At 44.7% G+C, this 27768-nt stretch overlaps 1 protein-coding gene across 1 annotated transcript; it reads right to left on the reverse strand.

Moving 5' to 3' along the window:
- Positions 1–5645: 5645 nt before the first annotated feature.
- On the reverse strand, positions 5646–27768 carry SDC1 (syndecan 1). The gene is made up of 5 exons (XM_083178593.1): positions 27602–27768; positions 11194–11281; positions 9365–10428; positions 8348–8459; positions 5646–7634 (listed from the first exon to the last, which is right to left on the reverse strand). The coding sequence occupies exons 1-5, from the start codon at positions 27656–27658 to the stop codon at positions 7468–7470; spliced, it is 1488 nt and encodes a 495-aa protein (XP_083034719.1). The 5' UTR covers positions 27659–27768; the 3' UTR covers positions 5646–7467.

Here is a 27768-nt window from a genome sequence, read left to right on the forward strand (position 1 = left end):
TGCCAGCAATCCAACCCTGCTAGATAGCAGGGTTGTTCCCGGGTCCCTCCCGGACTACTGGCTGGTGTTAATGGGGTAGGGTATATTTACCCGGGTTGCCGGTCCTCGGTGTCCTGTCCGGCCGGGGATCCACACAGGCAGCTGGCGCAAATGACGGTACAGGCAGCGGATAAAGATGGCGCAGCTCTCCTGCGGCAGTGAGGGCGCCTGAAAGCTGCGTCATCTTCATCCGCCGCCTGTCCAGTCATTTGCGCAGCCGCCTGTGTGGATCCCCGGCCTGCACAGAGGACAAGCAACCGGGGTGAGTATTCTCACCACCTCTGCCGACTGCCCGCTGCCATCCCACCTCCTGCCGACCTCCTTCCCGCCCCCTTCACACACCAGAAAATGCAGGGATTTTTCTGGTGTGAAAGGTGCCAACGCGGGAATAGCCCGGCATGATTCCTGGGCCATATTCCCGGGTGGGTCCCTGCATTTTCTGGTGTGAAAGGAGTATTAGTAGACAATGCGATCAGTGTTAGAGTAAATTCTATCTAGTGTGAACAGCAGACGGAATCTTTATACCTTTGTCTAGGCTGGAGTTTTCTCCCCACTACACTCATTTCTCTATCCGCTGGTATATGACAGAGGAAAAGCAGCTCGTGAGGGAGAAACTTAAACTCCGCTTTCTGTACCTCCTAAAATACCTGTACATGACATCCATGCCGGACTTCTGTTCTCCTACTATAATATTTCTCTCTAGGTCAAACTGAGGGTTTCCAAGTTACTGAGAAAAATAGAACCCACTATTGATAGGGATATTAAGAGAATTCTCATTAACATAAAGCACTTAGTAAAGTTATAACCCTAATAGTGGGGATATTTCCCACTTAACGGTCTTCACGTAAACGGTCCAGTTACAGTGTGTATATGTTTTGTATGTATGTTTGTCACTATGCACAATTTATGTACTAAATTTTGTCCTGATCATTAATACCCCACTGGTCATACTCATGGGACTCTTTTATCATTAAGGAAATAAAGATTAAGTTTTAATTTTTAATAATTTGAACACAATTCTGTTTATAGTGCCCCAAACCAGTCTTCTTTTCTTTGTGTATTTCCTATACTGCTTTTCTGACTTCGGGGAGCACCTCCAACCCCCCAATCTCTGGCAAATCTTGCATAAATTGTAATTTTGGGAATTGGAGCTTTATCTGGCATTTTGTGTAAAGTAACCCTGTGTACTCCTATATAGACACAAAGGCCCCTTTCCAGTGCGAAATCAACCCCAAAAATACCCTGATCCCACCCTACCCAGCATACTTACTAACACAATCCGGACAGTCGGAATTGCGGCACCGGCATGGTCAGCAATGTCAGTATCCTGGTGCCGTTTTCTGTCCAGTGTCGTTATTCTGACTGCCAGTATTCTACCATATACCAATTTTACCGACATCACTGTAATTATTGTATTATTCGGTCATTATGGTCAGTAACCAATAGATGCGTGCGGCAGTTCTGGACTGGTGGTACAATTTGATAAGCAGGCGGATATCCTAGAGGTAAATGGACGTAGGTACACAGGTCAGACATTGATCTCCTTCTTGTCAGGAACAAACAAATCATGCCGGGTCATCCACACATTTGCTTTGGCTTAATGACACGAAAACAGATGAGCTCATAAATGCAGCAGGATTAGATGAGGAGGAGAGGGGGGGGGGGGGTGTTTAGGCACTAGGGAAACTTTCAGGACTAGGCTGCAGGAGGTTAGAGTTGGGAGGATGGGTTAGGGGCATGCTGAAGAATTCTAGGATCTGTTGGGATTGTAGCTGTTGGGTCTTCCGTCAGGATTTCAACCCTCTCGTCACATTCACAGCTTACATAGGTCCCACCTATCAAAAGGAAACAGGCCTGGAAAGGAAAGTTTACATGAATGTAAGCCTCCCTCAAAAAGCAGACAGGGGGTATTTGGAGAATTGAAGGTGTATGCTCTCCCCCCCCTCTAGGCTGCAGAGTTGGGGCAGTGCTACAATGATTCAATAACGCCACCTCCCAGACAGCTTACCTGTGGTTCCAGCCTCACTCCCAATGTGCCATCTGGACTGTGCTCTCCCAGAGGAAAGAGGCAGCCAAGCCTGTACCTATCAGCCCCATCTTTAATCTGGCTTTGCCTTAAGTCAGTGAGAGGACCCAAGTTTATGACAATATGGCCAAGAGTAACCAGACCAGCGTGTCCAGAAAAGAAAAAAAAAAACCCTTAAGACCTCCCAAAGTACCACTTTTGTTCCATCAGACCTCACCACATGCCCCTTATTTGCCATCAGACCCCCTCCACATTCCCCGCTACACCTGTGCCTAAAATGGATATCCTCAAAACCTAAAGGGTCAGGGTGTTTGAGCAACACTGGTCTAGTCTACGACATTCGAGTGGTTTATTTACATATTAGTTTCTTATGAACTGAGAACACATTTCAAAAGAACTTACTGATTTATTGGACATGTGTATTAACAACTGTAAAATCCTGTCTGCAAGCCAATATATTACACCAACAGTCATATCGCTGTAAATAATGGGCTGGCGGTGTTATACTAACATTTATAGCTCCACAAGAGTCCACTCATCTCCTGCTAAACTTCAACACTGGAGACTGCACAGTTTAATGTTAAGAACTTGGCACTGCATGTCCACACATTCTGCAGCCTTATCAAGAACAAATAAAATGTTTTTCCGACAGCTGTACATGGGTAGGAAGGTGCTACACAGTCCTACGGTATCTTGTGGCTCATACCCATCACGTATAAATGCTGAATGAGATTACTGATTATCCATTTAAAAAGTTATTACTGACAGGTCTACAGCTGTAACGGTTCAAAGTGGTCAGCTGCCCGGCTAACAAGTCTGAAGGTGGTGTAGGAAATGTATATTGCATTCATTTGGTTACAGTAGAGATCTTCGGGAAGAGGGGATGCAAATTCCTTCTTGCCCCAGGTGCAACAATTTCTAGTTATGGTCCTGCATAAATATACAAAAAGGATTAAAACCCAGGAAAAAGTATAACACTGCTGTTGTGGGGCTGGTACATTGGGGCAGATGTATTAAGCCTTAACAAGCGATAAATGCAAGGGTGATAAGGAGAGATAAACATCCAGCCAATCAGCTCCTTACTGACTTTGTTTCAAACACAGCCTGTAGCATGGCAGTTAGCAATCTATCACCCTTGCATTTATCTCTTGTTTAAGGTTTAATACATCTGCCCCATTATCCCAGTGTCAGAACGATCTTCCTCCCAAAAAACATAATGGACAAAAAATATTTATTCAGTAAAGCATTCAGACTGCAGGCTCCAATAGCATATATTTCCCTGCCAGTCTGAAGTCACAGTGACCGAGTGCAACACCGTAGTCTGATTGGATGGTGAGGTCAGCGAGCACAGTGCAGACACACTGCTTTGTCAGGGAAGTCTGATTGGATGGTGATGTCAGGCAGCAGCATGTATCACATTTGCTATGTGATACCAGCATTTATCAAGTACGCACGACTTACAGGAAGACAGCTTTTGAGATTATAGCAGTCATTTACCAAGAGAAAACGTCAATTTATGACCCAGTAGTCCTATTGACCACATGTGGTTGCTGGTCCACTCATGCGCAAGACAAGAAACTTCACAGTAAGTCCATAGATCAGGCATGGTCAAACTGTCCCTACAGCTGTTGTACGACTACATATCCCAGCATGCCTTGCCACAATTATCCCATTAGGGAATGCTAAAACTATGGCAAGGCATGCTGGGATGTGTAGTTTCACAACAGCTGGATAACCAGTGTCATGCCTGCCATAGACAAACGCATACACAGATGTTGCCATCTGCCACAAACTGTAAAGCAGTAGTATCAAACCCACAGCGCTCCAGCTGCCAGTTATCGCAATCCATTGTATAAAATCTGTGGCAGGGCATGCTGAGATGTGTAGTTCAACAGCTAGAGGGCCACGAGTTGGACACTACTGGTGTAAAAAGGTTCACATCTAAGGGATTAAAGACACTTTGAGCCTTGTAGCATTCAACGGGGGAATGCAGTGGATAGGTTTACAGGTGTTGTAACAAGCCTCTGAAAACAGCAGTACATCCTGCCAGATATAACCCTTGTGATGTCATACCATATATGTAGCAGGTCAGCCCTGCTCTCACATAACCAGCCAATCAAACTGCAAAATACACTGACTGCACTGTGCTCACTCTGACAGACTGTCACTGTATGTAGCCGGTTAGTCTGATTTGCTGCCAATACTCAGTGTCTGTTTATTAATTAGCCAAGTGTTCCACTAAGGTGCGAAGGTTGACAGGGTAAAATGGCAGTTGTGGGAAGGATTGCCAGGCTGATGGGAGGTAGTGTTCCTGGAAACTTGTTAAGTGCACATATGAACAAAAACGTAGATTAGCGGGACAGCATCCTGCGCTACATACTGGCTGAAACCAGTCATTTGTTGCTAAGGACTTGTTTTGGAAGCACTTTGGCCCCTGATAAGAATCCACCACACAAACCATTTATAACCAAGCCTGCCAACTTCGCCACGGTTTTATTAGCCTTTAATGGCTAGGAAGTCTCTGCAAAGCACTTTGTCAAATTATAAACCCTTGTTCCACTGCTGAGGCACTTCGACAAATGTTATTTTTATACCAAAGTAAAGGGATGTATTAAAGGGGTGCCGACGGTCATTTACCGGACGTCGGGGTCCCGACTGTCAAAATGCAGACAGCCACCTGCTATTTTCCCTCGTGGGGGAGGGGAATGAATGATCCGCGACCCCCATAGAGGGAGACTAGGTGGCGAGCCACCGTGCCCGCAAGGGGCTTTGTTGCGCTCACCATCCCGACTGTCGGAACCCTATACCACACCCGTACTAAAGCTACAGATCCTGTCAACAGATTGAGGTGTCAATACACGGCAAACCCCTGCTGCAGTAATGTGTATAACTTGCATGCAATCAGACAATGCACCATTATGAAGTCTCAGCAATTGATCTTTGCTTTCAGCAAATGAGTGCTCTTCTAGAAGACAGTCTTGTAAAAGGTCACTGCAGGGACTGTTCAGCACATGGGTCATGTGACTAAGCCAAATAACATCACCTTCTACAGGAAGAAGTGGATAGTATTTTTACTTTCACCTCTCAAGCTCGAGACAGCCATCACATCATTACCCATAATGCAATAAACTAAAGTGCTGTAGGCATCCCACCCCCAACATAAAGTTCTGCTTTACCACAATGCTCCGATTTAGAGCATGTTTGCCTACCCTCCTGGAATGGCCAGGAGGGTCCCGAAAATCTGGTAACCCCTCCCGGTTTCTGGGGGACCACCGCTCCCCCCCCCCCCCAAGCGTTTAAATAACCAGATTGGCCGATTTCCAATGAAGGGGTGGCGCTAAATTGGAAGAATCGCGCCATTTTAGCCCCACCCCCTCGGCAGAGATCGGCAAATCAGGTAATTTTACATCATGGGGCAGGGCTTAATGACAACACGCAAAAAAAAAAAAAAATTTGATATTAAAGGCTGGACAGTAATGGAGTTTAGAAAATGGATGCAGACCATTCATAGAATTAGTTTGGAAGGTTTAAAAGTTACTCACGGCGTTACACAGAACACAAAAAAAAAACTGCTTAAAAATGGACATGTGGTACAATTTATTAAAGGTCTCTACATCTGGAAAAAAAAAAAAAAAAAAACATTGTTACATTTATAAGCAGTCAGGAGGATTGTGGCAGTAACATTGGAAATCAATGAAATTGTAAAAATTGAGAAATACCTATTTCCTCAATGTAAAACATACAGCGAACAAGTTAACAAATAAACTGTTATATTGCCCATTTCTCACCTATTTATCCCTGAGTTGTAAGCCCTTTAGGTGTGTAGTGTAACTACATTTAGTTTAACAGCCGACAAGCCTTCAGACCCACAGCTCTAAAAGATTTTACAAAATTAGTCAGGGACGGATATTCACATATCAGCCTATTGCCAAGCATTTTTACAGATAAACCTTTATCACAATTGAAACTCAAACATCTGCTGTGCAATACAGCAATGTATGACGCACGTACTGACTCAGCCCATAGCAGCAAAACGCATAATGTAAGCAACAAAAAGGTGAGGGTGTAGTCTTTTCTTGGACGATCAAGAAAACCAAATCAACCGTTACAGCATGTGGGATGGACGGTGGGCTTCGAAAGTTTGAATGAACCGTAGAGTATTTTATTAAAAGAAAGGTGATTGCTTTGTTACATGTTTTCGTACCCGACTAAACAAATCTTATTAACTGCTGCACGCAAAGACATTGCACAGGATGCAGAACTTCCATTAGAACACTTGAACATTGATTGTGAATTACTACCTTATAAAGTTAAGTTAAAAAAAAAATACCCTCCCACAAAGTAGAACAAAAATATATATATATCTTACAGCGCACTGCACAGACTACACAGAGAAATAATCACTTACAACTCAGCCACAACTGTATAAAGGCTAACAACCACGTTAAAGTCACAATTTGCATGGAAGTTTAAAGCAGTCCCTGGGAAGAACAGGCTTTGGCCCCTCTATGCTGAAAGTATTACTTGCATCTCCCTCAGCAGAAAAACTATGGTGCACAAAACTACACACATTAAACTTTGGCACTGCACACACAGAAGGCAATTTTGTTAACACAAGTTACAATGAACATTTGGTAACACTTTCCATGCTGTCAAACAGGACTAGATTTTTGCTGGAGCATTCCATATTTCTTAAAGCATAGGATGCGGTGGGATTCTGCTAATTGAGTAGTGCAATAGAAGAAAAAAAAATAAAATAAAAAGCAGGTCTTCGAATTAGATGTATAAATAAGTAGCAATTGAAAGATCTAAAAAAAAAAAAAAAAATAAAAAAAAATTTAAAAAAAAAAAAAAATCCCACATCCTGTGGCCTAGTTACAAGATGAGCTGTATTTGAGAACTGGATTCTGGGTGACTTTCTAGACCATTACATACAGTAGTCTGCCCAGAAATGGGTTTGTTCAACCTTCCACATGTAACACTTGCCCGTTTAAGTGCTGTCATGGAATTAAGACACTGTACCATTTTGGGGGAGACACACACACGACTTTATCTAGCTAAGTATATACAATTTTAGCAAGGCACTGGAGAAACAAGGCTAGGTGTTCGGCAGAAAAAGGTTGGAAACAGACTTGCACCAAAAAGAACTTTCTGCATTTAGTCAGTCATGCTGTAGGACCATAAACCAAACCAGTCTTTAACCACTTCCTTGCTGAAAACTCAACGAGAGTCCATTATAGTTTTACAGGCTTTGTGCTGTAGAGAAAGGCACTTAGGACTTCTGCCTTAAAAAAAAATGTCCGCTTCAAGTCCTGGGGGGGCCCAAAGCCACAAAGTTAAAGCAACGAGTGAAGACACAAAGTTCGGGGTCACAAATGAACATAGAACTTGTAGCGTTGGTCTTATGCATAGAATTCCCTCTGTTCCCGTGGTTTCTGATATCCCCCATTGGACTGTTTTGGTTCCTCAAGAGAGTAGCTTCCTTCATCCTTCTTTTTCATTCTGTACAGTACGAACGCAACCAAGGCGGCAGCAAACACTAGTCCGGCCAGACCTCCAGCAATGATACCTATCGAGAGCAAGGACAAGATGAGCATAAAATGAGAAAATCACAAGCCTGAAAGTGGTCCAAAACATCAGATCAAGCACAAGGGATGAAAAGTAAAGCTATGTACACAGACCCATTTGTCCTGGACGATTTATTTAAGTCAGTGATGTCCAAACTGTCCTTAAGGAACCCCCCCCCGTGAAATAATCTGCTCCATTTGTGGAATTTTCCCAAATGTTCCAGTGAGTATTAAGTACACCTATGCAACTGCAAGGCAAAACTTGAAGACATGAACAGTTGGTTGTCCTCAAAAATTGATTTTGGGAACCTCAGGTCTAGAGGAATGTCTAGGCAACCCGGCATATTTGAATATCAGGAAAACATGAGTTCCAACAGTCAAAATAATCAAAAGGACACATTTGTGGCCAAGATTTGTCATAGGCATCTCAAAATAGATCCTCCATAAATAATTGCGCCAATAACCACTTTAATAACAGACTGCAGGTACTCCAAGTACAAAAGTCAGCATGAGGCACCATGCTGCACTGTAGCTCCTCATGCCAATATGCACTACAACTAGTATACCCCAATAGTAGAGCGGTGGCAGGGTATGAAGGTGTGGTGTCACAGCAGGACGGCATGAAGATTTAATATAGCAGCAGACTAGCCACTCTGACCAACATACAAGTTCCCTTACAGGAGCTTTCCGGTTAGTGAAAGACCCGAATATTTACCTGCCAGAAGCTCCTTCCTTTCCATTATCCCATGAGAAGCATCGGAGCTACCCTCAGAAGGCTGGTGTGCCCTGTTAATGACTTGCGGTGCTGTAACTTCAATAAAGAAATCCTAGAAGATTGTAAAAAATAAATAAAAACAATTTAGTTTTTTTACATGCAAAAACAGGGAACATCAAACCAAAATAAGTGTTAAGGCCCCAATACACTATGTGACTTCCCTACATGAAGAGCTGCATCCAATTCCCCTTGAGCTGCCCTGGACCCTCCCATGTGTCGGGATCTGGGAGGGGATCTGACCTGGAAGTCAGATCCCAGTAATATGGCCAAGTGCGGATAACAAGATTGCATAGAGAAAGCCAAAACAAGGTTCTCCATAATGTTACACATCACTAGTAGTAAAGACCAGTAATAATTTACACAACTGAAAAGGGCAAAGTATTTGACATCGATGATTCAAAAGGATTCTGCTTATTATAATGGCTTAATGAATATGGGTAGAGACTATACATTTAGTGATACTATTTGTTGATACCCATTTGTCAAGCATTCCATTTTTGTTGCCCAATTAGGATTACTGGTTTAACCTTCGAATTGGCCAAAACAAACAGACCTGACCATTCAGTGGCTAGATTGAATAGTGCATAGCCAAATCAGATAAGGCTGTAAATCAGTGATTTTCAACCTTTCTACCTTGCGGCACACTTAAGACTTTAAAATTGTTAAGGCACACCATAAGATCCCCCCCCCCCCCCCCCCCAAAAAAAGGGGACCAGTAAATAGCAGTTGAACTGGTGGTGGCTGTAAACTAGTTTGGGCATCTCTAGATCTGGGGGCACACTTGAGAACAGCTCAAGGCACACTAGAGTGCCACGGTACAGTGGTTGCAATACACTGCTGTAAATGAACAGCGAAGGGAACATTCCAATCTGAGAGGAGCAGAAATTAAGGCCCAACAGGTAACCAAAACTCAGCAGACACACAGACCAAAGCGAAGTGGTCCTCAGGTCAACTTACCGGGTCTTCTCCTGAAGAATCATCATCTTCTTTAGAGTCGGTGGAATCCTCGTTTTCATCCTGCACTGGAACTACTGAAGTTTTGCCCTGCAGAGTTGAGCTAGTGGACACATCTGAAGAATCCACATCTTCATCTTCACTGATCACTGGCACAGCAGTGGTAGCTTTAGCAATTGGAATATTGGCATTCCGGCCCTTTGGTGCTTTTGTGAGGACTAGAAGGGGCTCTTCTGAATCTGTAGGCTGAGTAGCACTGGGTGTAGTCGTATGGTGGTGGCGGCTGTGATTATGATGGTGGTGGTGGTGCTTATTCTCTTCAAAAGGTGTTGTGGTCTCACCTTGGAGGAAGATATCCTCAAAAGGCTCATACTCATCCGCTGGCTTTGTGCTAGTTTCTTCAGGAACTAGCATCACATCAGTTGGACTAGTCGTATGTTCATGATGATGGTGGTGGTGAGGATGAGCTTTATCTGTAGAAGAACCCGAAACTGTGGTCACATCAGCATTTACCAAGATAGTAGCCTCATCTGTATCTGCATTAGGATCTTCAATATCTGCATAAGGCGTACTAGTGGACCCAGAGGTGGTATCTTGAAGGCCGTGTTGTATTAAAATGGCAGGAGTGGTCAGATTCTGGCCTACATTCTCCATGACAGAGTCTTCAGCAGCTGTACTTGTGGTAGGTTCTACAGGTTGTACGTGATGCTCCTCAGCTGGAACAAGAGTTACGTTCTCATCATGTCCATCTAAAACTGGAAGGGTTGTACTAGGTGTGGTTGTATGGTGATGGGGGTGATGATGGTGGTGGTGTTTCTTTTCATCATCAATAAACTCTTCTGTAGAGGAGTCTTGGGTTGTTGGTACCAATGTTGTGCCTTCTTGAATAGATTGGTCACCACCAACGATATCTTGCACTGTGGTGGTATGCTCAACCTTTGTGGCATCTTCTACTCCAGTTTCCTCTCTGACCAAGAGGTCTGGCTGCTGGGCTGTAGAGGGCATTTGAGTGGCCATGGACACCAGAGGTGATGCAGGTGTTGAGAAGTCATTTACAGTCTTAGTCTCTGAGTTCACAAAAAAAAAAAAAAATATGAGTTGCAAACAGATGGACTTATACATTGGTGTCTTCAGCAGTAAGCTTCATTACTAATCAACATTTATTGGAGGTGGAACAAGCGAAATGACATAGTAGCGATTTAAAAATGCTAACACGTATGAGTAGTGACCGTTTGTTAGGCCCAAACCAAAGCAGCTTGAAGTTGGGAGACGCAAAATAGCATTCTTGCCAGGCTTATTCAACAAGGCACTGCCTCCTTGGGCGTTCTGTAACTTTATATTGAATAAAGTTACAGAACGCATCCTAGCCATTTGCTGTGATTTTAAAAAAACTGCCAAATAATCAGCAGCACCAGTGCCCCACCACACTGAATCACTGGTGAACTTCATTTTTCCTTTCGGCTGCCATAGTGGGCTCCAGTCACCCTACACATACATCAGGTGACTGGTGCGCAGTCTAAAAAAAGTGTGGCCACCATAGGTTTATAGTATTCCATTAGAATCAGCTGAAGTTCTACATTCAACTATATCGACAACTCCAGTCCTCGAGAGCTACCAAAAGTTAATGTTTTCCATGTCTCCTCACAGAATCAAGTGAAGTAATTAGCTCCACCTGTGGATCATTTATAATGCATCAGTCAGTAATGAGTACACCTGTGCCCCAGTTAGGTGATCTAGAAAACGTTAACTGTTGGTAGCTCTCGAGGACTGGAGTTGGCTACCACTGACTGAACTAGATCAATTACATAAAGCAGCAACACATGTTCCCTTACCGTATGCGCCTGATCCGCCTGAACCGGAGTAATCCCCATCATCCCCAGAACCGTCAATATCTTCAGGAGCAGCAGATTTAACATCATTCTAAAATGAAAACCAAAAATAAAAATGAAGTGAAGAAAAACCTAAAAAAAATATTTTAGTTACAGAAACACACACGGTTGCTATGGGCAACTTAAACTCTCCTCTATTATAAAAGGCTGATCACCCCTTGAAACTGCACAAGAGCACCAGCATCTCTTCAGAAGCATGTCATACATTGCTGGTCAGAAATAATTTGTGCTGTATGGAAAGGGTATGGCAGTGCATGCTGGTCTTTGTAGTTGCAAAGCACAAAACCACATAGTTAAACCTGATCTAGGAACATTCAATCTAGTTTAGTGGTTCCCCCACACAGTTCCTGTTTCCCTGGTCACCTGACAGGTGCAGCCATGACTGACACATTTTAAAATATCCACAGTTGGAACTGATTTTTCTTGATTCTTGTGGAGACCTGGAAAAAACCATGTACTGTGTGGGGTCCTGAGGACAGAGTTTGAGAACCTGTGATCTAGCCAAATACAGAAGATTCATTGGAGGATGCGTTAATTCTGCTATATTACAGACAGTTTGGCCAGGCACAATAAAGCTGCAGGTTTCACGGCAAGAGAACGGAATGACCAGTATTTGCTGTAAGCACCACCCATTAATACAGAGAAGCATTGTGTGCTCACATGTAGCCTGTATTCCATGTTATATAGTCTCACCGAACCATAGCCACAGTAGTTACGCACACACACACCAATGCTTCAAAATCCATACCGTTAAAATTTGCTGGGGTAACCGCCGGTGTCAGAGGCAACAAACGCTGGGTCGCACCTGGGTTGAAGCAAAGCCCAAAAACCTGGGTGTGACCCGGCGTTTGTGTAAAAAGAAACTATTAGTCCATCACTAAACACCTTCTACAGACATTCTAGGGCAGAAAAACTAAATTTTGTACATGGGAAAATGATCAACCCCCACAATACTTAAATTCAGTTTATTTAATCACAATCTAACAAAGGTCTATGGATGTCTGACGACAAGGTGAGCATCATATGGGCAACAGCTGAAAAGGTCTATGATTCCAGTTTACACACTTTACCCTTTTACACCGGAGTTTCCAGGGTTGGACCCAGCTTCATAGCCCATTTACACAGCACTGTGACCCAGGTCTACGCCGTTTACACTGAACCTGGGTCAGCACTGCTTTTCCCTATGGATGACATTAAAAATGTCCATTTTAGGACTGAACTGCCATCCAACCTTCCCTCAATGATTTAAAATAAAAAAAACTAGGTACTTGTTTCCTAGCATGGCCACAATCGTTGGGATCGTGTACCTTTAAGTTAAGGTACACGATCCCAACGATGGACCCGATTTCCTTTGAAATCAGGTCCATTTTGCCGGCAAAGAAAGAAAAAAAAAAAGAAAAACCGGGGCGTCGGTCGGGACCATTAACATTGGTCCCGACGCCCCCGATTTTGCCATAGGCTTCAATGTTAAAATATTTTTAACATTGAAATCGTGAGCATCGCGTCGGTCTTGTGCCATAATGGCACAATATGAGATGGACTTGATTAAGTCCCATCTCACATTGAGGGGACGCGTATACCTGTGAAGTTATACGCGTGCGCTCGCCACGCTTCGGGCTCGGTGGCTCGCCGCGCTATATAGTCTCAACTCCACGCCGACGTGAATAGTCGGGGAATGAAAAGGTCGGAGGACGCGCACCGCCGCGCTTCGGGTTGGCGTCTATTGTGGGGTGGGTCATCTAGGGAATATTTTACATTGAATCCAATGTAAAAATGGGTCCCAGGGACCCTATTCACATTTGATTCAATAAAAAAAAAAAAAAAAAAAAAAAAATCGGGTCGGTCGCATGCGATGGACGCGATTTTTCCGACACGGCCACCCTGATGTAAATCGGTGTGGCCATGCTAGGAAAAAAGTACCAAAAACTAAGAGACATGACTAGTTAGCATTGAAAAATGTTGGTTTGTTTATTTTGTAAAATATTTTGCAAAAAGTTTTATTCAGTGCTCAAGCACACATAGTGGTATAAAAGTGCAGCATCACCCATGTGCTCTCCCCAGCCCCTTCCCCTGCAGCAGCAGACTGAATCTCCCATGTGCTCCCCCAGAGGAAATAAATAAATAAATAAATATATATATATATATATATATATATATATATATATATATATATATATATATATATATATATATATATAAATAATCTGCATCCAATTATGATTTCTGTGTGCACTGCCCGTATCCTTCCTGGCTGCTGTCTTTTGCCACTGCAGCGCACTGTGGAAAGGTGTCCAGCACTTCTGGTATCCTTTCAGCACTACCTGGGTTGGGACCATTTACACCGCCCAAGACCCAGGTCCAACCAGTGTTCAACCCTGGTCAGGACCTGGGTAGGAGACCAGTGTTACTGGACCTGGGTTGACCCCTTTTACACCAAAGTTGACCTGGGCTATTCCTTGGTGTAAAAGGGGTATAATTTGAGCCCACGTGGATGTTTAGAGTGCCAGGTGCAGTGGTAATGAGGCACGTGGATCGAAACACAACAAGCAAATGCGGCATACTAATTGGTCCATGTGCTCAGTGTTGACATTGGCAAAAAAGTTTGACTCAATTTTTTCCTCTCTTCTCCCTGTTGAGTTAGCATCCACCTTACACACCCTACAGAACAGAGACAGACTGGCCAGCTTAAGCAGTAGTGCTTTGCACCAGAGATACAGCATGTGGAAGGGTCTCGCATTATGTGGCCTTTCCAAACTTATACTGTCGAGGGGCAAGTGTCTGCTTGCGCTGCTGATCAGATGCCAGGTGGTCATACAATTGTCTATTGAGCTTTAACCAGCAAATGTAATATACCCTCTGATCTACAGTAAGCGCACGCACATTCCCATTGTCAGAGAAAGCAGCCTGACGCACAAGGCCTTCCATAGAACTCAGTGGAAGCAGATCACCACAATGCAGAGTGCCATACCCCACTCCAGAAAGCCATTTGCTTATGCTATTCTGCACAATGTTCTCTGCATCAGTTTACATTGTTAGGGCCAGAAAGCTTCAAAAGTGATAAACAGCCAGCCAATCAGCTCCTACCTGACATTTTTCAAACACAGTCTGTGACACAGCAGGCAGGAGCTGATTGGCTGGCTGTTTATCTTTCTCCATTTTATCACTTTTGAAGCTTAAGGTGCCCATACACTAGTAAGATTTATCTTCAGATTTGGCTGGTTGGAACATAAGCTGCAGTCCATAAAAGCTGGCTGTGCGAAGGGCAGGGAGTGGCTTCCTACAGGAAGCACCAGCCCTGCTTATTGCAGCACTGTAGTGTCCGACAGGTAGGACATCCAATAGGAAGTCAGTTACCGATACAGAGGATGGAGATTTTACCTGGGGCAGCGTGCTGCATTCCTACAGCCATAAAGCTGAATCTGCTACACAAAAATGCAGTTCTTTCATATACAGAGCCTGAAGGTAATTTGATGCAATAGTTCCAGTAATTTTGTGCAAAAAAATAAAATCCTAGATACTGAAGTTCAGACATGGGAGACTTAACAGAAGACCAGGACAGAAGCACATGCAGAGAGACCGCACCAGCCATAACAATAAGCCTCTGTTAAGCCAAGGTTAGGAAAACATTCCAATGATATCCAGGAGGCTCTAGGTGAGGGGTTTTGGATCAGCATTCATTTCCATGTTCACACTCCGGAGAGTAGGTCATGTGAAAACATCAGCTTAGCCACATCACTGTACAAGAGAACCACAGTGACTTACAGCTACATTACTGCATAGCAACGCAGCTACAAGTATACAGTTCAGTGGGTTCTCTCCTGCAGCCATCTGGATGTAGCAGCACAAGTCCAAGACTGCTGTAACCACAGGAGCAATGATTATTAACACGTTCCTTCAGGCTGTAATTAATGATTTATAGTTCTGCAAGGTCATGTGACTGCCAGGGAAACCAGTCACAAGCAGTGAGGCTCTGGAACACCCATCTGAGCTCTGTACAGTGAAGGGCCCTTCAGACTTCTGTCTCAGTCTTCGAGTGGTCAGAACCGCTGTTCTGCAACACCTACGTGCAGGAATTGTTTCACATGCTGCACTAAATAAACTGATCAGGCTCAAGTGCACCTAGTCTACAGTGAAAAGCAGAACTGCTGAAGTCCATGGCATGGGTGGCTAAACTGATACATTTGGAAACAAGAACTACAGTTAATAGGTAGTGGTGCTAGTAGAACAATTAAACTCCCCTCATAATTTGTATTCTCATGAGTCTCCACGCAGATAGCTTCTTGCACTGAGGACCGCAGCAATAAAAAGGTGCGTACAGGTAAATTGCTAAGAAAGGTGCTTCAACACAGGTGATGGCAATCACACATTAAGAGGGAAGTGCAGGAGCAGAGCAATGTGTCCCTCCTGGAGAGGGTCATGTTGGGAGGTACGGACGTGCGCAAATGCAGTAAGTGCCGAAACTTGGCACATGCATGTCTGCGCCGGTCTCATTAGTCACAAGGTGTGCAGCCTTATGACGAAACAGACACGTTGCAGCACTTTATGTACAGTAAATACACATCCTCACATGTGGAAACAAACAGAAGGATGTTTGCACCCAAACAGAAGAACTGCTTAATAGAGGTAAAAACATACAATTACTTAGAAAGCAGAAGAAAGCTGTGTACATAGAACATTCAAGGGACAGGCTCTATAGAACAGCAAGTTCCACACTGTGGCGCACACTGCCAGCCTAGTCACATGGGTAGCTCAACCAAAGCAATGAAAATGCAGATACCACGATAGTTTCCGCTCCACTGTTACAACAGAGTAGGAGGAGACCGTAAAAGTCCCCAACGAGAATCTAAATACATAGGACTCAGTCACAATACTTAATGAGCTTTTAAAAAGGGATTTGACTTCAGGGCACAGGGTAATAAACAGATCTTTAGAATTGTGAAAGATTTAATAGATTCTCTTTTCCCTCTCAGTCCAAATGTCGTCACATAACAGGGAAAATCCAGATGACAGCAGCTGGCAATCTGTTACTGTACAGAGAACCGCAGCCCTACATAGGGAACTGTGCCAGTGCTACACACCACCCATACAGTGGGCTGTATACAAAGCCCTCATTCCATACTACCGGTAGGAGCAGATCAATAGTGTAGTGAACACGATGCCTTTAGATCTGTGCTCCTCAGCCATGTCTTTATAGCAAAGAATTATTCCATGGACACGACCAACACTGGATACAACTTACGCCATATACTGAACAGTAACAGCCATAGGGACCCATGATTGTGTAGCTCAGTTGCCTGTAGGGTAGGGACGTAAAGAACACATAAGCCAGCTCGGTTTTCGGGCATTGAAGGCTAGCGAGCATTCACCGTCATGCAATGAGCAGCGGCTGTACAGGAGAACTATATACACACACTCAGGTGAACACTGAAGCGGTGCATACTTTAGTGTTTACTAGCACACAGCGTGAGCAGGTCGGATCTAGTTATTCAGCGGAAGAGGCGTTTGGGGACATTTATAAAGCTTGGAGACATGACATGAGTAAGAAGTGCAGCATGAGAAACCCTGGAGGATTTGAGCAAGGAACCACCCACTCTAGAGTTAAAAAAAAAAATTTGCTCCGCCCCCACGTGTTTGTGGCAATAACCTGCTGTCTTGTCAATGTTGGCCTTGGGACGATCCAGCCACCTGCATAGCATACGTACACCTAATGGCGGCAGAAGATGCAATTGCAACATCTCATGTCGTTTCTGCCAAAAAACTTTCCCCACAAGGCAGCCGCCTGTAATTATATGTTATTGCAGCCACACACAAGTATAACAGAAGCAGTTTCCTAAAGCCCTGTACACGGGGAGACTGGTGCAGGGAGGCTGAGTGTTGTGCTTAAGCACGATTGCTCAGCAGGCAGCGCACTGCGATGTGTGCAGAGCAATCAGCACATCGCTTCGCCTATTCTTCATAGGCAAAGTCCCGCGATCTAGCAGGAAAGACTGTGCAAACACTGCGGGCAATGGAGACATGAAGCCGCACATCACCTGAGGCTATACACACACAGAGTCATCCTGTATCAGGCACATATAGAAAGGCAATACCCTAACATGGCAATGCAGCACCTCACCTCCTGCTGTGCTCAGGAAAAGCCTGTGAGGCCACACAGCAGTGTCTGGGGGCCAGGGCAGCATAACAGTGACACTTACTGCACTGGTACCAGCTCTTGTGTTGTCAGAGCCATGTCGGATTCTATTCGTGACCTAAACCACTGCCAGTCACAAGATCTGGCAGTGACCACAATCACATGCCCTTATTTACAAGTCTCTTCTTGTTTAAGAAGTTAAAATCAGCATTTAAAAAAATAATAAACTCACAAGCAAGGATTGCAGAAGAACGGTGCTAAGCTGGCAATACATGGGTCCTATTTTGGGGCATTGGGCTGATAAACCCGATTAAAGCGGCAGAGGGGATGTTTTTACACTGAGAAGTCACATAAGTGTATAACCAGCTTTACACATTGCACCAACCAAAACAAGGAGCCTCGGACCTAGAACCCAAGCAGTGCACGTTTCCTAGATCTGACTTGATTACCGGTGTCAATGGACCAACACTAGATCTAGAGATGGTACCGGTTACTCTTGTTAATGCCATTAGATCTCCATGAAGACAGTTTGGGTAGAAAGGCCAGAAAGAAAAGAAAAAAAAAAAATTCAGTCCTTGCCAAGAACCAGGTCTAACATGCCCAAATGATGAAGTGCACCACCAGGCAATGCTACCAGTCCAGTCACTGGAGTCTGGCATGTATCCTGTAAGCGTGTATAAGTGTTGCATGTGCAGTGACCTGTGCCACAAGATCGGTGGAAGTTTCTGTAAAATGGATAGAACCATGGCTTCTGCTGCTACAGAAAGGAATTGTTCTGAACGATTCTGTTAGAGGAGAGGTCACTATCAGCAGCACAAAACCTGCTAATGAAATCTTTGTTTTCTAGATTTCTTTGCATTAAAATGCAGTTCTATGAGGACTAGGAAGGAAGGCCAGCTCACATACTATACAGAGATCAGTCAATGTTGCTTTTGCTAAATCAAACGCAAAATGCACCAAATAAAAAAATTGCAGCTTCATCATTGGTTCAGGACAGATATTTCATTGAAGCCACTTATTTGGAGACTGAACCAAATCAAGTTACATAAACGGAGATTTTTCAGGAACCCAGTTAAATAGGGAACTAGGCATAGCATCATCACTTCTGTTCCTGCTTACCAAATGGAAGGACAATCACTTTGGTTACAGCAATAATGAAGTATTCAAAAGGTTTTTCTAATGCTGGCCACACATCAGACCAACTTTCATCCAACTAGTTGGATGGGATAAAAATCTGGTACTGGATGGGAGCAAATTTAATTTGTAATTCAGTAAATCTGAAAAACAAAACCTGTCGTTCAGACAAAGTAATGCAGTTGTATCTGATTTAAATAATTTCACTGAATGTTTTTGTACATTTTCCTGTGTTCGTGAGCAAATTGCTCATAGTCATTTGCTCCCAACCAGTAATAGATTTTTATGCTGTCCAACGAACTAGTTGGTTGGATGAAAGTTGGTCTGGATGTGACATCTGTCCTGAAAGAGGTTTCCAGATGCAAAGCAGGTGTGTATGAAGCAGTCCTAACCATGAACTTGCCTTTCCCTACATCCAGGACCCAGTGAATAAGGAAGATGTAATAAATACTATAGCAACACAAATAAACAAAAGTTAGTACGTTTGTGCGAAACCAAGTTGTCTCCACAATTGGGGAGAACGGATGGTGTAATGGTTAGCATTATTGCCTCACAGCACTGAGGTCATGGGTTCAGTTCCCACCATGGCTCTAACTGTGTGGAGTTTGTATATTCTCCCCGTACTTGTGTGGGTTTCCTCCGAGTACTCCGGTTTCCTCCCACAATCAAAAATATACTGGTAGGTTAATTGGCTCCCAACAAAATTAACCCTAGAATGTATGTGCATGTGACAGGGACTGATGTGAATGTTCAAATATTCACTGTACAGCGCTGCGGAATTTGTATGCGCTATATAAGAAACTTAATAAATAATGCAGGAGTTAGCAGTAACCTTCATACAAGCACTAAAGACAAATACACAATGAGAAAAGTTATTCCATCACATGAGAAGAGCCAGCTACTGTCCTGTGGGAAAGCTATATAATCATTTTAACAAGGGTTATCAAGTTTGTCCCAATCATCCACAATCCAGTTTAAACACAGATATTAATAGATATATAGCATAGTATAGCAAAGGTGCGGCACGCCAGACTGCTAGCCAGACACTGATGCGGCAATCGTGCGCTAGCAACATTTCGATCACATAGTTATTGTCCAATCATGCGGTGACTGATATGTTTATAGCCATTATTTTGCTGCATCAGTGTCAGTGTCTGCTTTATACAGCCTGGAGTCACCTTTGCCGTTGTGGGTCCTAGATGACAGTTCTGGAACAATTGCCTTAAAGACACATCAACTTTTGAATTTTCAAATATTGCTTCTGTTCAGAGTCAAGAGTTCAAGCCAGGTTTCTCTCCTCCTAGACTGGTCTCCGACAGTATGTTCTGTGCAGTGGCTGCGTGACAGTGACTACAGCTGCCATACACCCCATCCACTAGTGTTCTGCCTTTACTACTGCAGTTTAGTATCCAGCCTCTCACAAGTTCTCTGGATGCCCAGTTTCACCTTACTCGTTGTCACTGAAAGCCAAACCAAGCTTCACGAGGCCTTCAATCACTATTCTCTCCTACATCCTCTTACCACCTTTAAATTTAAATATAAGCTTCCAATATTTATTGCGGTTGATCCTCAGTCCCTACCCACCATACTGTCCTATCTCATGGCATCATACACAACCACATAGGACTGGTGCACTTTAAGACAAGAGTCAGCCTTTGGCCTCTCCCCAGATCTGTAGCTCTCCCCAGATCTGTAGCAGAGTACAGTATAATTACTGCCAATAAGCAGCATCCATTACATCTGGGTCACCTGGCGGTTGGCCTTCAGACGAAATATAACACACCCAGGTTAATGTTAAAACATGTCAGAGGTACAGGAGCTTTCTGCTGAAAGCAGTGTTGGACTTGGCAAGAGATAAGAAAGAAAATGACTAAGAAAAATGAAACAGGATTCCAGATAAGATAGAATTGCTCAATGCAAGCCGTATTCAGTGCCTCACTGATGCTCAGATGTTCTCTATACAGTATCCCCTTACACCTACCAAGTATCTTACATAAGTCTGCAAATTGCGGTGGACCATGTTATGGCTATAGAAAGATAACATTCAGTTATTTCTTGTACAGTGTTCTTTAAAGGCGCCCATACACTTGATCGATTTAGCCGGATCCTGAAGAGAAAACAGCCTAAATCGGATGTTTGACACCTCATCCGACCTGCTGCGCATCAGGCCGGACCCGACAGATTAAGCCTGCTGCAGGTTTAAATCTGTCGGATCAGACGCATCAGAGGCACAACGCAGGTGCTTTTTAGCACTAACGATGTGTTGGCCCAATCCGTAGGCGAGACAGCGGTGAAGCACCACTGTCACACACACGTGCAGTAGCTGCGGCTGGGAAGCTGCGTACAGGCAGCTGGGTCTGTACGGCACGGGCAGCGGTGTCCATGTGGCTGCTGGGAACTAAGTAGCGCTATTTGCCGGGCGGCGGTGCAGGTAGTGCTGCTGAATTTGAAAACACTGTTCAGACGCTGATTGGCCGAGATCCAGCCAATCAGCATCCGGCCAGTCTTCTAAAAAAGGTCATCAAATTCAGCAGTGCTTCCTGCACCATCCGCCCAGCAAATAGCGCTACTTCGTTCCCAACCGCCGCACAGACTCCGCTGACTTACTGCCCAGCGCCACAGGGACCCTGCCATGTATAATTTGGCACATTGAGTGCCAAATCATAGGCAGCCTGCCGGGGGGCGCTCAAGGGCAAACTTGTCCCAAGAACAAGTTGGACTAGTGTATGGGGGCCTAGTCACAAGGCTCAAGTAGTAGGTAAAGATGGGGGTATAGAGGTACCAAACCATCTAGGTCACAGGTTCTCAACTTGGCCCTCAGGACCCCACACAGTGCATGTTTTGCGGGTCTCCGCAGAAACAAAAAGTGAAATAATTAGCTCCACCTGTGGATCTTTTCAAATAAGTCAGTGAGTAATGAGTACACCTTTAGCGTGCAGCTCAATTACCCTGCAGGAATTTGGACAATGCCAAAGAGCAGCCTATCCCTATAACTGTACAGGAGTAAATGGCCAGCACTCAGTCACTGCTTTGCACCCATAGGAATATTTGCCCTGTCCTGGACCCACTAGTAGCCGGTACATGTGAAGCATGTTCTCGCGTTATTATGGAGGAGTGTGACTGAACACACCAAAGCAGCAAACACTGAGGAGGAAAAAAAAGGGCAGAGCAGGACATAAAAAGGCCATTAAAAAGTAGCTGATAATTAAGCAACACAAGCTCAGTCACCTTCCCAGGCAGAGTTAATAGTGCCAATTATACCCATTAAAGATGCAAATTCAGTCTGCACAGCAGATCTTAAATCACTGCCTGGTGGGAAAGTGGTTCCAAGAGGTTTATTACTAACAGACCACAAATGCGGCTTCAATGCTGCAGCTCCAGCTCATTAAGCAGCTATGTCTGCATTAGTCACTTTTACAGATCAAACTCCTGATACTAGAACACATGCCAAGGTAATAGGCCAGGGAGACTACGCTGCAGGGCCCAGAGCAACTAAAAGCGTTCCCCTCTAACAACCAGTGCAGGGGGGACAAGGCTCAGCTCTGGGACTCTTGCCAGTGGCAGATTCAGGGGTGGGTCTGCAGCAGAGTCCAACTTTCAGACACCTACTCAGAGATAGTTTGGGGTGGTGAGGCTCCTATTTGATTTGTCATCTGGATGATTGAGGGGGCTCAAGTGTCAACATGAGAACAGCATTGACCATTCCTTGTGTCAGCCCCTACAATCCATACCCTTTGGACAGCGCAAAGTTCAGGAAGAGAGCATTTTGTACCCCAAGGCCTAGGTTGCCAAATGTTTTAACGTTTCTGTATTTTAATATTTACTTATAAGGGGATATTCAATATGGGATTCCGACTCTCGGAATCCTGGGAAGTTTCTTCCAACAGTAACTCAGTCAGAATGCAAAAGGTTTCTGGCTGTCGAGTGTCGGAAAGTCCGTGGATCAGCCAAAAACGGTTGGACCAAGAACCTGATAATATCTGAATGACAGTTCGTCAGTTTTCCAGGTTTTTGTTCCAACCAGCCAGATCTGTAGCTGTATGGCCAGCTTTATGGTGGCAATGATCAACAGTCTATTTCACTTTTCATCTAGAGAGAAAACAACCCCAGAACACTACAGCAAAATCCAGGCAACAAACCATAGCTAGAGGGGTCCAACCAATGTGTGAGTTTCCACAGAATTGGGGCTAGGAAGCAAAGTGGAATTATAACCGCTGGAGAGATATGCAAGCATGCTGTATAACTTTTTTGCATAAAGGCATTTATTACATAATAATTGCAATACCAGCTATGCTACAGATCTGTACCAATCACTAAATGACCTCCAGTTACAGGCGCGTAAACCTCAGCTCCAGTCTTTCCATAAAGTAAATACAATGCTCTAACGGCTTAGAACCTGGACCCTCTTATTGCACATCAATGTGCGTAGGAAAGCAAGAGTACATTTTTAGTGGTTTAAAATTAGTTCTGACATGTGTACAGCCTGTAAGTGGACTAGGCATTATGTGGCCTGCAGACCAACACACTAGGACAGGCATGTCCAAACTATGGCCCACCAGCTGTTGGGAAACTACAAGTCCAATCATGCCTTGCCACAGTTTTTCCTACTAGGGAATGCTAAAACTATAGCAAGGCATGCTGGGACGTGTAGTTCCCCCAACAGCTGGAGGGCCATAGTTTGGACATACCTGAACTAGGATGACAGAAGTACAATGATTAAGAACTGACAATTCCCTTTGTCATAGGAAACTCCAGTCACCACCAACATGACCACATAATGTACACATCACCATGAGTCAGACAAAGCAGGATTACCCCCAACTGTCCAGGGAGTCAGAGGATGACATGCAATCTACATGTTGTTACTCGTCAGTGCAATTATTTCATCAGAGGAGCATCACTGCAGAAGCCATGTGATCAAGGCCTATGCTACACTGATATTGTCAGACGGTCAATGAGATTTCCAGGAAGGGAAAAAAAAAAAAAGCCACCCAAAGACAAGAAAGCCATAGTCAAGGTCACAGGACTCAGTTCAGAATTAATGCCATGCTCAGTGTATAAGCAGCTGCCTAGTCATTGGATTACAATATCTTAGCATTACTAGACAGCCGACTACACTGGAAGCTGAACTACCACCCCCCATAAAAGCAGGCTGGGACACCGCGTTGGTTATGTGCACCTTGCTAGGCTGGGCAGGTGTTCTCAGAAGGCAGATAGAAATGCATTCAGTCCGCAGAAGAAAGGAATGAGCCTCTGAAACCCTATCCCACCCGCACACAATACTGTAATGGATTCCGGCCTGGGACATGTTTACACAGAGCATCAGATGAGGACAGTGCGTTGGATACTAGCGAGTCCTTTCAGTCTGGCAGCTCGATTTCACATTAATTACCTATGAGCTATACCAGGGCCTAGATGTGGTACAAGAGGTCAGATATACCATCACCATGCCATAGATCAGTACAACTCACACGATCCACCACTTGTCTCTTGGAATATAGCGATCACTGGGGCAGATGCATTAAGCCTTAACAAGAGATAAATGCAAGGGTGATAGAGATAAAGTTCCAGCCAATCAATTGCTAAGTTACAGGCTGGGTCTGAAAATAAAATAAAAAAAAGGCAGTAAGGAGCTGATTGGCTGGATGTTTATCTCTTTATCACCCTTGCATTTATCTCTTGTTAAGGCTTAATACATTTGCCCCACTGTATGAACTGTGCTCCAAGTTTACTGATCATTCAGTATCCAGCCAGTTGTTGATGTCAGAATTTCAAAGGGAAATGAAGTGCTGAATAGGGTCAGTGTGGTGACACCTCAACTGTATGTCTAATGCAGTGTATTCACGGTGCGATTTAATTAAGACTATATAGTCCAGATTGTAAATGACACTGAATCGCACAGTGTTCACTGCATTCGATCCTAATGAGTGGCCCCAGGTTCAAAAGCAGTAACAGAATAAGCAGTCAAGTCTATGTCTGCTAGACAGAAAGTATTGCCATGCTGCTAAACGCAGCATCCCCCTCCCACGAGCAGTCCCTCCAGGACGATGCCGGCAATTCGCCGGCTGATTATATAGATGGCTGCCGGGTTGGCCTGTGTGTACACCCCTTTAAGACATATAGACGTTACATGTACACGCCTCCTCACCTTTTTGGAGGTTAAGTGCCGCCAGTAACCACTCAATGGACCAAATTACTCAACAGAAAATAAAAGCAAAAGGATTTTAAAATTTCCTGGATCTGTGGACATATTAGGGGGCAAGAGCAGATAGGCACTAGCCGTCATTCTGACGGGCTTTTAACTAGTATATGAAGTGGTTCTGTCAGTGCTTTAAAGATGGATAACTGTTCACAGCATTTCATACAATGCTGTGGGAGGCAGCGGCCTGGCCACCTCTGATTGGGCATTGTAAACAGCGAGATGGGACTGAAGAAAGCCAGAAGCCAAGAAGTTGTACTCTAGACACCCAAGCTTTAGCACCTCAGTTTGATGCTTCGATTATACCATCTGTGCAGAAGCAGGGATATTCCTAATAGCTGGACTGTCAGGGTCTTGCCTTGAGGACAATGTCTGGGACTCACCGTCTCATGTACTACATAAACAGTTACCAGCTTTATATCACAGCAGTGTAAGCACTGCACAGTATGAATAGTCACCACATGTGAATGACAGAACAGTACTAGTATATAGTTATGTAGGCACTTTACTGGAAGCGGGTTAAAAGAAACAAACCCCCATACTGTGCAGGCATTTGCATATTATTGTGAAGTTACAGTTAGCAGATCCCAGCCCCTGCCTGGGGGCGACACCAGCGGCTCTTCCTCAGATCACCTGAACAGACTGCAGTATTCACCTGTAATCAGAGTGCAAACATCCTGTCGGAGAGGGGGCGGGAAGTAAACAGTCTCCACAGTCCAGTGTATGGCACCTGTCTCATCCATTAACCTTTTACACATGGCGATTCCATATACCGCATCTTGCCAGACAAGGCTACGGCCATCTTTCATAGTCCAGTGTCCAGAATGCCAGCTTGAGAACACCACATAACTCAATTATTCGCTCACTAGGGGCAACACGCAAGACAGACTGGTGCTGCTCAACTGCAGTCCCTGCAACAGGCCAGGGTTCCCGGATTTCTGCTGGTAAGGATGTGAAGCATCCGGTTTCTCACAAAAAAACAAATATTCACTGTCAGTCCACAAGTAAGCAGAGATAGGCGAGGCATGAAACACCTCATGCCTCTAATCATGAATGTTTTTCTCCCCCCATAGAATTGGTCTTTGAGTCACACAGAACAGAAGGTACAGTTACAGCAACCAGGGAAGCAGACAAAGTCACATTTGATAGAAACATGCAAGTTGAATCACCCCCACACAAGTACAGCCTGCAGCAGGAGATCGCATGTATAGCAGTGTTGGCTAACCTTGACACTCCAGCTGTTAAACTACACATCCCAGCATGCCCTGCTGCAGTTTTGCTATTTGGCCATGCCAAAACTGATGCAGGGCATGCTGGGATGTGCAGTTCAGCTACAGCTGGAGGGACAAAGGTTCCCCAAGACTACACCATTAGACAGGTAGAAGGGGCCGGCTCACACTTACTGACATGATTTGGTGAACTATGACCACTGCAACACCAACAGGAGAACCTGACTCACCTATAGATGCCATTATACCATGATCTAGCACAGATTCAAGTTAGAACACCGGATAAAACCAGTTAATGATACATATACATTAGGTAGGCAGAACTGGATCCAAATACGATCGCACACAGGTCGGTGTCAAACCTAACCAGCGACTCACTTCACACTTTCACTCACCTAATAGTTAGTGATATTACCAGTAATATTTGACATCAGCAATAACAATTATTAAACTTGCTGGACAACTTTGTGCAGATAACTAGCTAGAAAGTTATTTACCATGGGAACATTAATACTGCGCCAATAAGGAAACCAAGCCATTACCACACAAAGTAAAATATACATATTTATAACACCTTATAGAGTGATACATATAGGTGTGGGGGGGGTTTCTACCAATGTGTGTGTTCTACCAATACAGAACACACAGTGGGTGGCAGCCACATTACACACGTGTTCCCTGAACCTGCACAAAATGGGGCAGATGTATTAAGTGGAACTGGGTCTTTTGTAATTGTTTTAAAGGACATTGGTGCAGATGTATTAAGCCTGGTGAAGCGATAAAGTGGAAGGTGATAATGCACCAGCCAATCAGTGTTTGAAAAATGACAGGTTAAGTGCTGATTGGCTGGTGCATTATCACCTTCCACTTTATCGCTTCACCAGGCTTAATACGTCTGCACCAATGTCCTTTAAAACAGTCACAAAAGACCCAGTTCCACTGTCACCTTCCCAAACCCACCACCCTCCTCTACTGTAGGACCAGGGACTGTACAGCACATGGGAACAGGGACACCCCAACCTCATGTCCAGTTCTGGCAGCATCAGAGATACCTTAGCCTCAGGATGGCTAGAAGCCTGACCCACAACACTAGCCTGGGGTACAACGGGTGTTTGGCCTAATCTATCATAGTCCTAAACAAAGATGTGTATCATCATGCATCAGGTAGCAGTCACTAGCCGGCTCCTGCTGGGGAAGGGGAGTCACTAGGTCATGGACCTGTAGGTCAGGGCCATGCTGCACCCACAGGTAACCCACATCCGGCAGAGAAGGGGTTAAGCAGGTGAGAGCTCTCCCTGCTGAGAGATAAGTATCCCACAGTACAAGCTCAATGCAGGTAAAGCCCACGGAGGGGCCCCAGAGAACTCCAGCAGAGACACCCCCCCCCCCCAGCCATGTTGGGGGGGGGGGGGGGTCTTCATTAAATAATAAGCAATTAAAGTAACTACATAGCACCCACACCCCAAACACTGACATCTTTCCCTCCTTTACCATAGCCCCAGGAGAGGCGTGAGGCACGGGTGAGGGAGAGGCACGGGTGAGGCACCGCCACCACCTGGCACAGGTGAGCAGGTTACGGCCAGCCCAGGTACAGGAGGACATACACACGCCATTCACACCCCGGGTCCCCCACCGCCAGCACACCCAGGAGCCTCTTACCCCCAGGGCCAGTGCGCTGCAGATCCCCAACACGAAAAGTGCTGCAAGCATGTCCATCTTCCCGCACAGCAGTCACCGCACTGCTCCCGCACACCGCCGCCCGGGATTCCCGACCTGCTCACACTGGGAGGAGGGAGACTAAAGTAACAATCCCACTTCCACCCAGT

This window comes from Crinia signifera, chromosome 3, assembly GCF_055691185.1.
Source record: "Crinia signifera chromosome 3, ASM5569118v1, whole genome shotgun sequence".
NCBI lineage: Eukaryota > Metazoa > Chordata > Amphibia > Anura > Myobatrachidae > Crinia > Crinia signifera.

Bases quoted from the DNA above. Each gene is read 5' to 3' on its own strand.
- SDC1 (XM_083178593.1), bottom strand. From the start codon at position 27,658: ATGGACATGCTTGCAGCACTTTTCGTGTTGGGGATCTGCAGCGCACTG. The intron at 11,282-27,601 runs GTAAGAGGCTCC...TTTTCATTTTAG, and splicing joins GCAGCGCACTGGCCCTGGGG to AATGATGTTAAATCTGCTGC. The intron at 8,460-9,364 runs GTAAGTTGACCT...ACAATCTTCTAG, and splicing joins ATTCTTCAGGAGAAGACCCG to GATTTCTTTATTGAAGTTAC.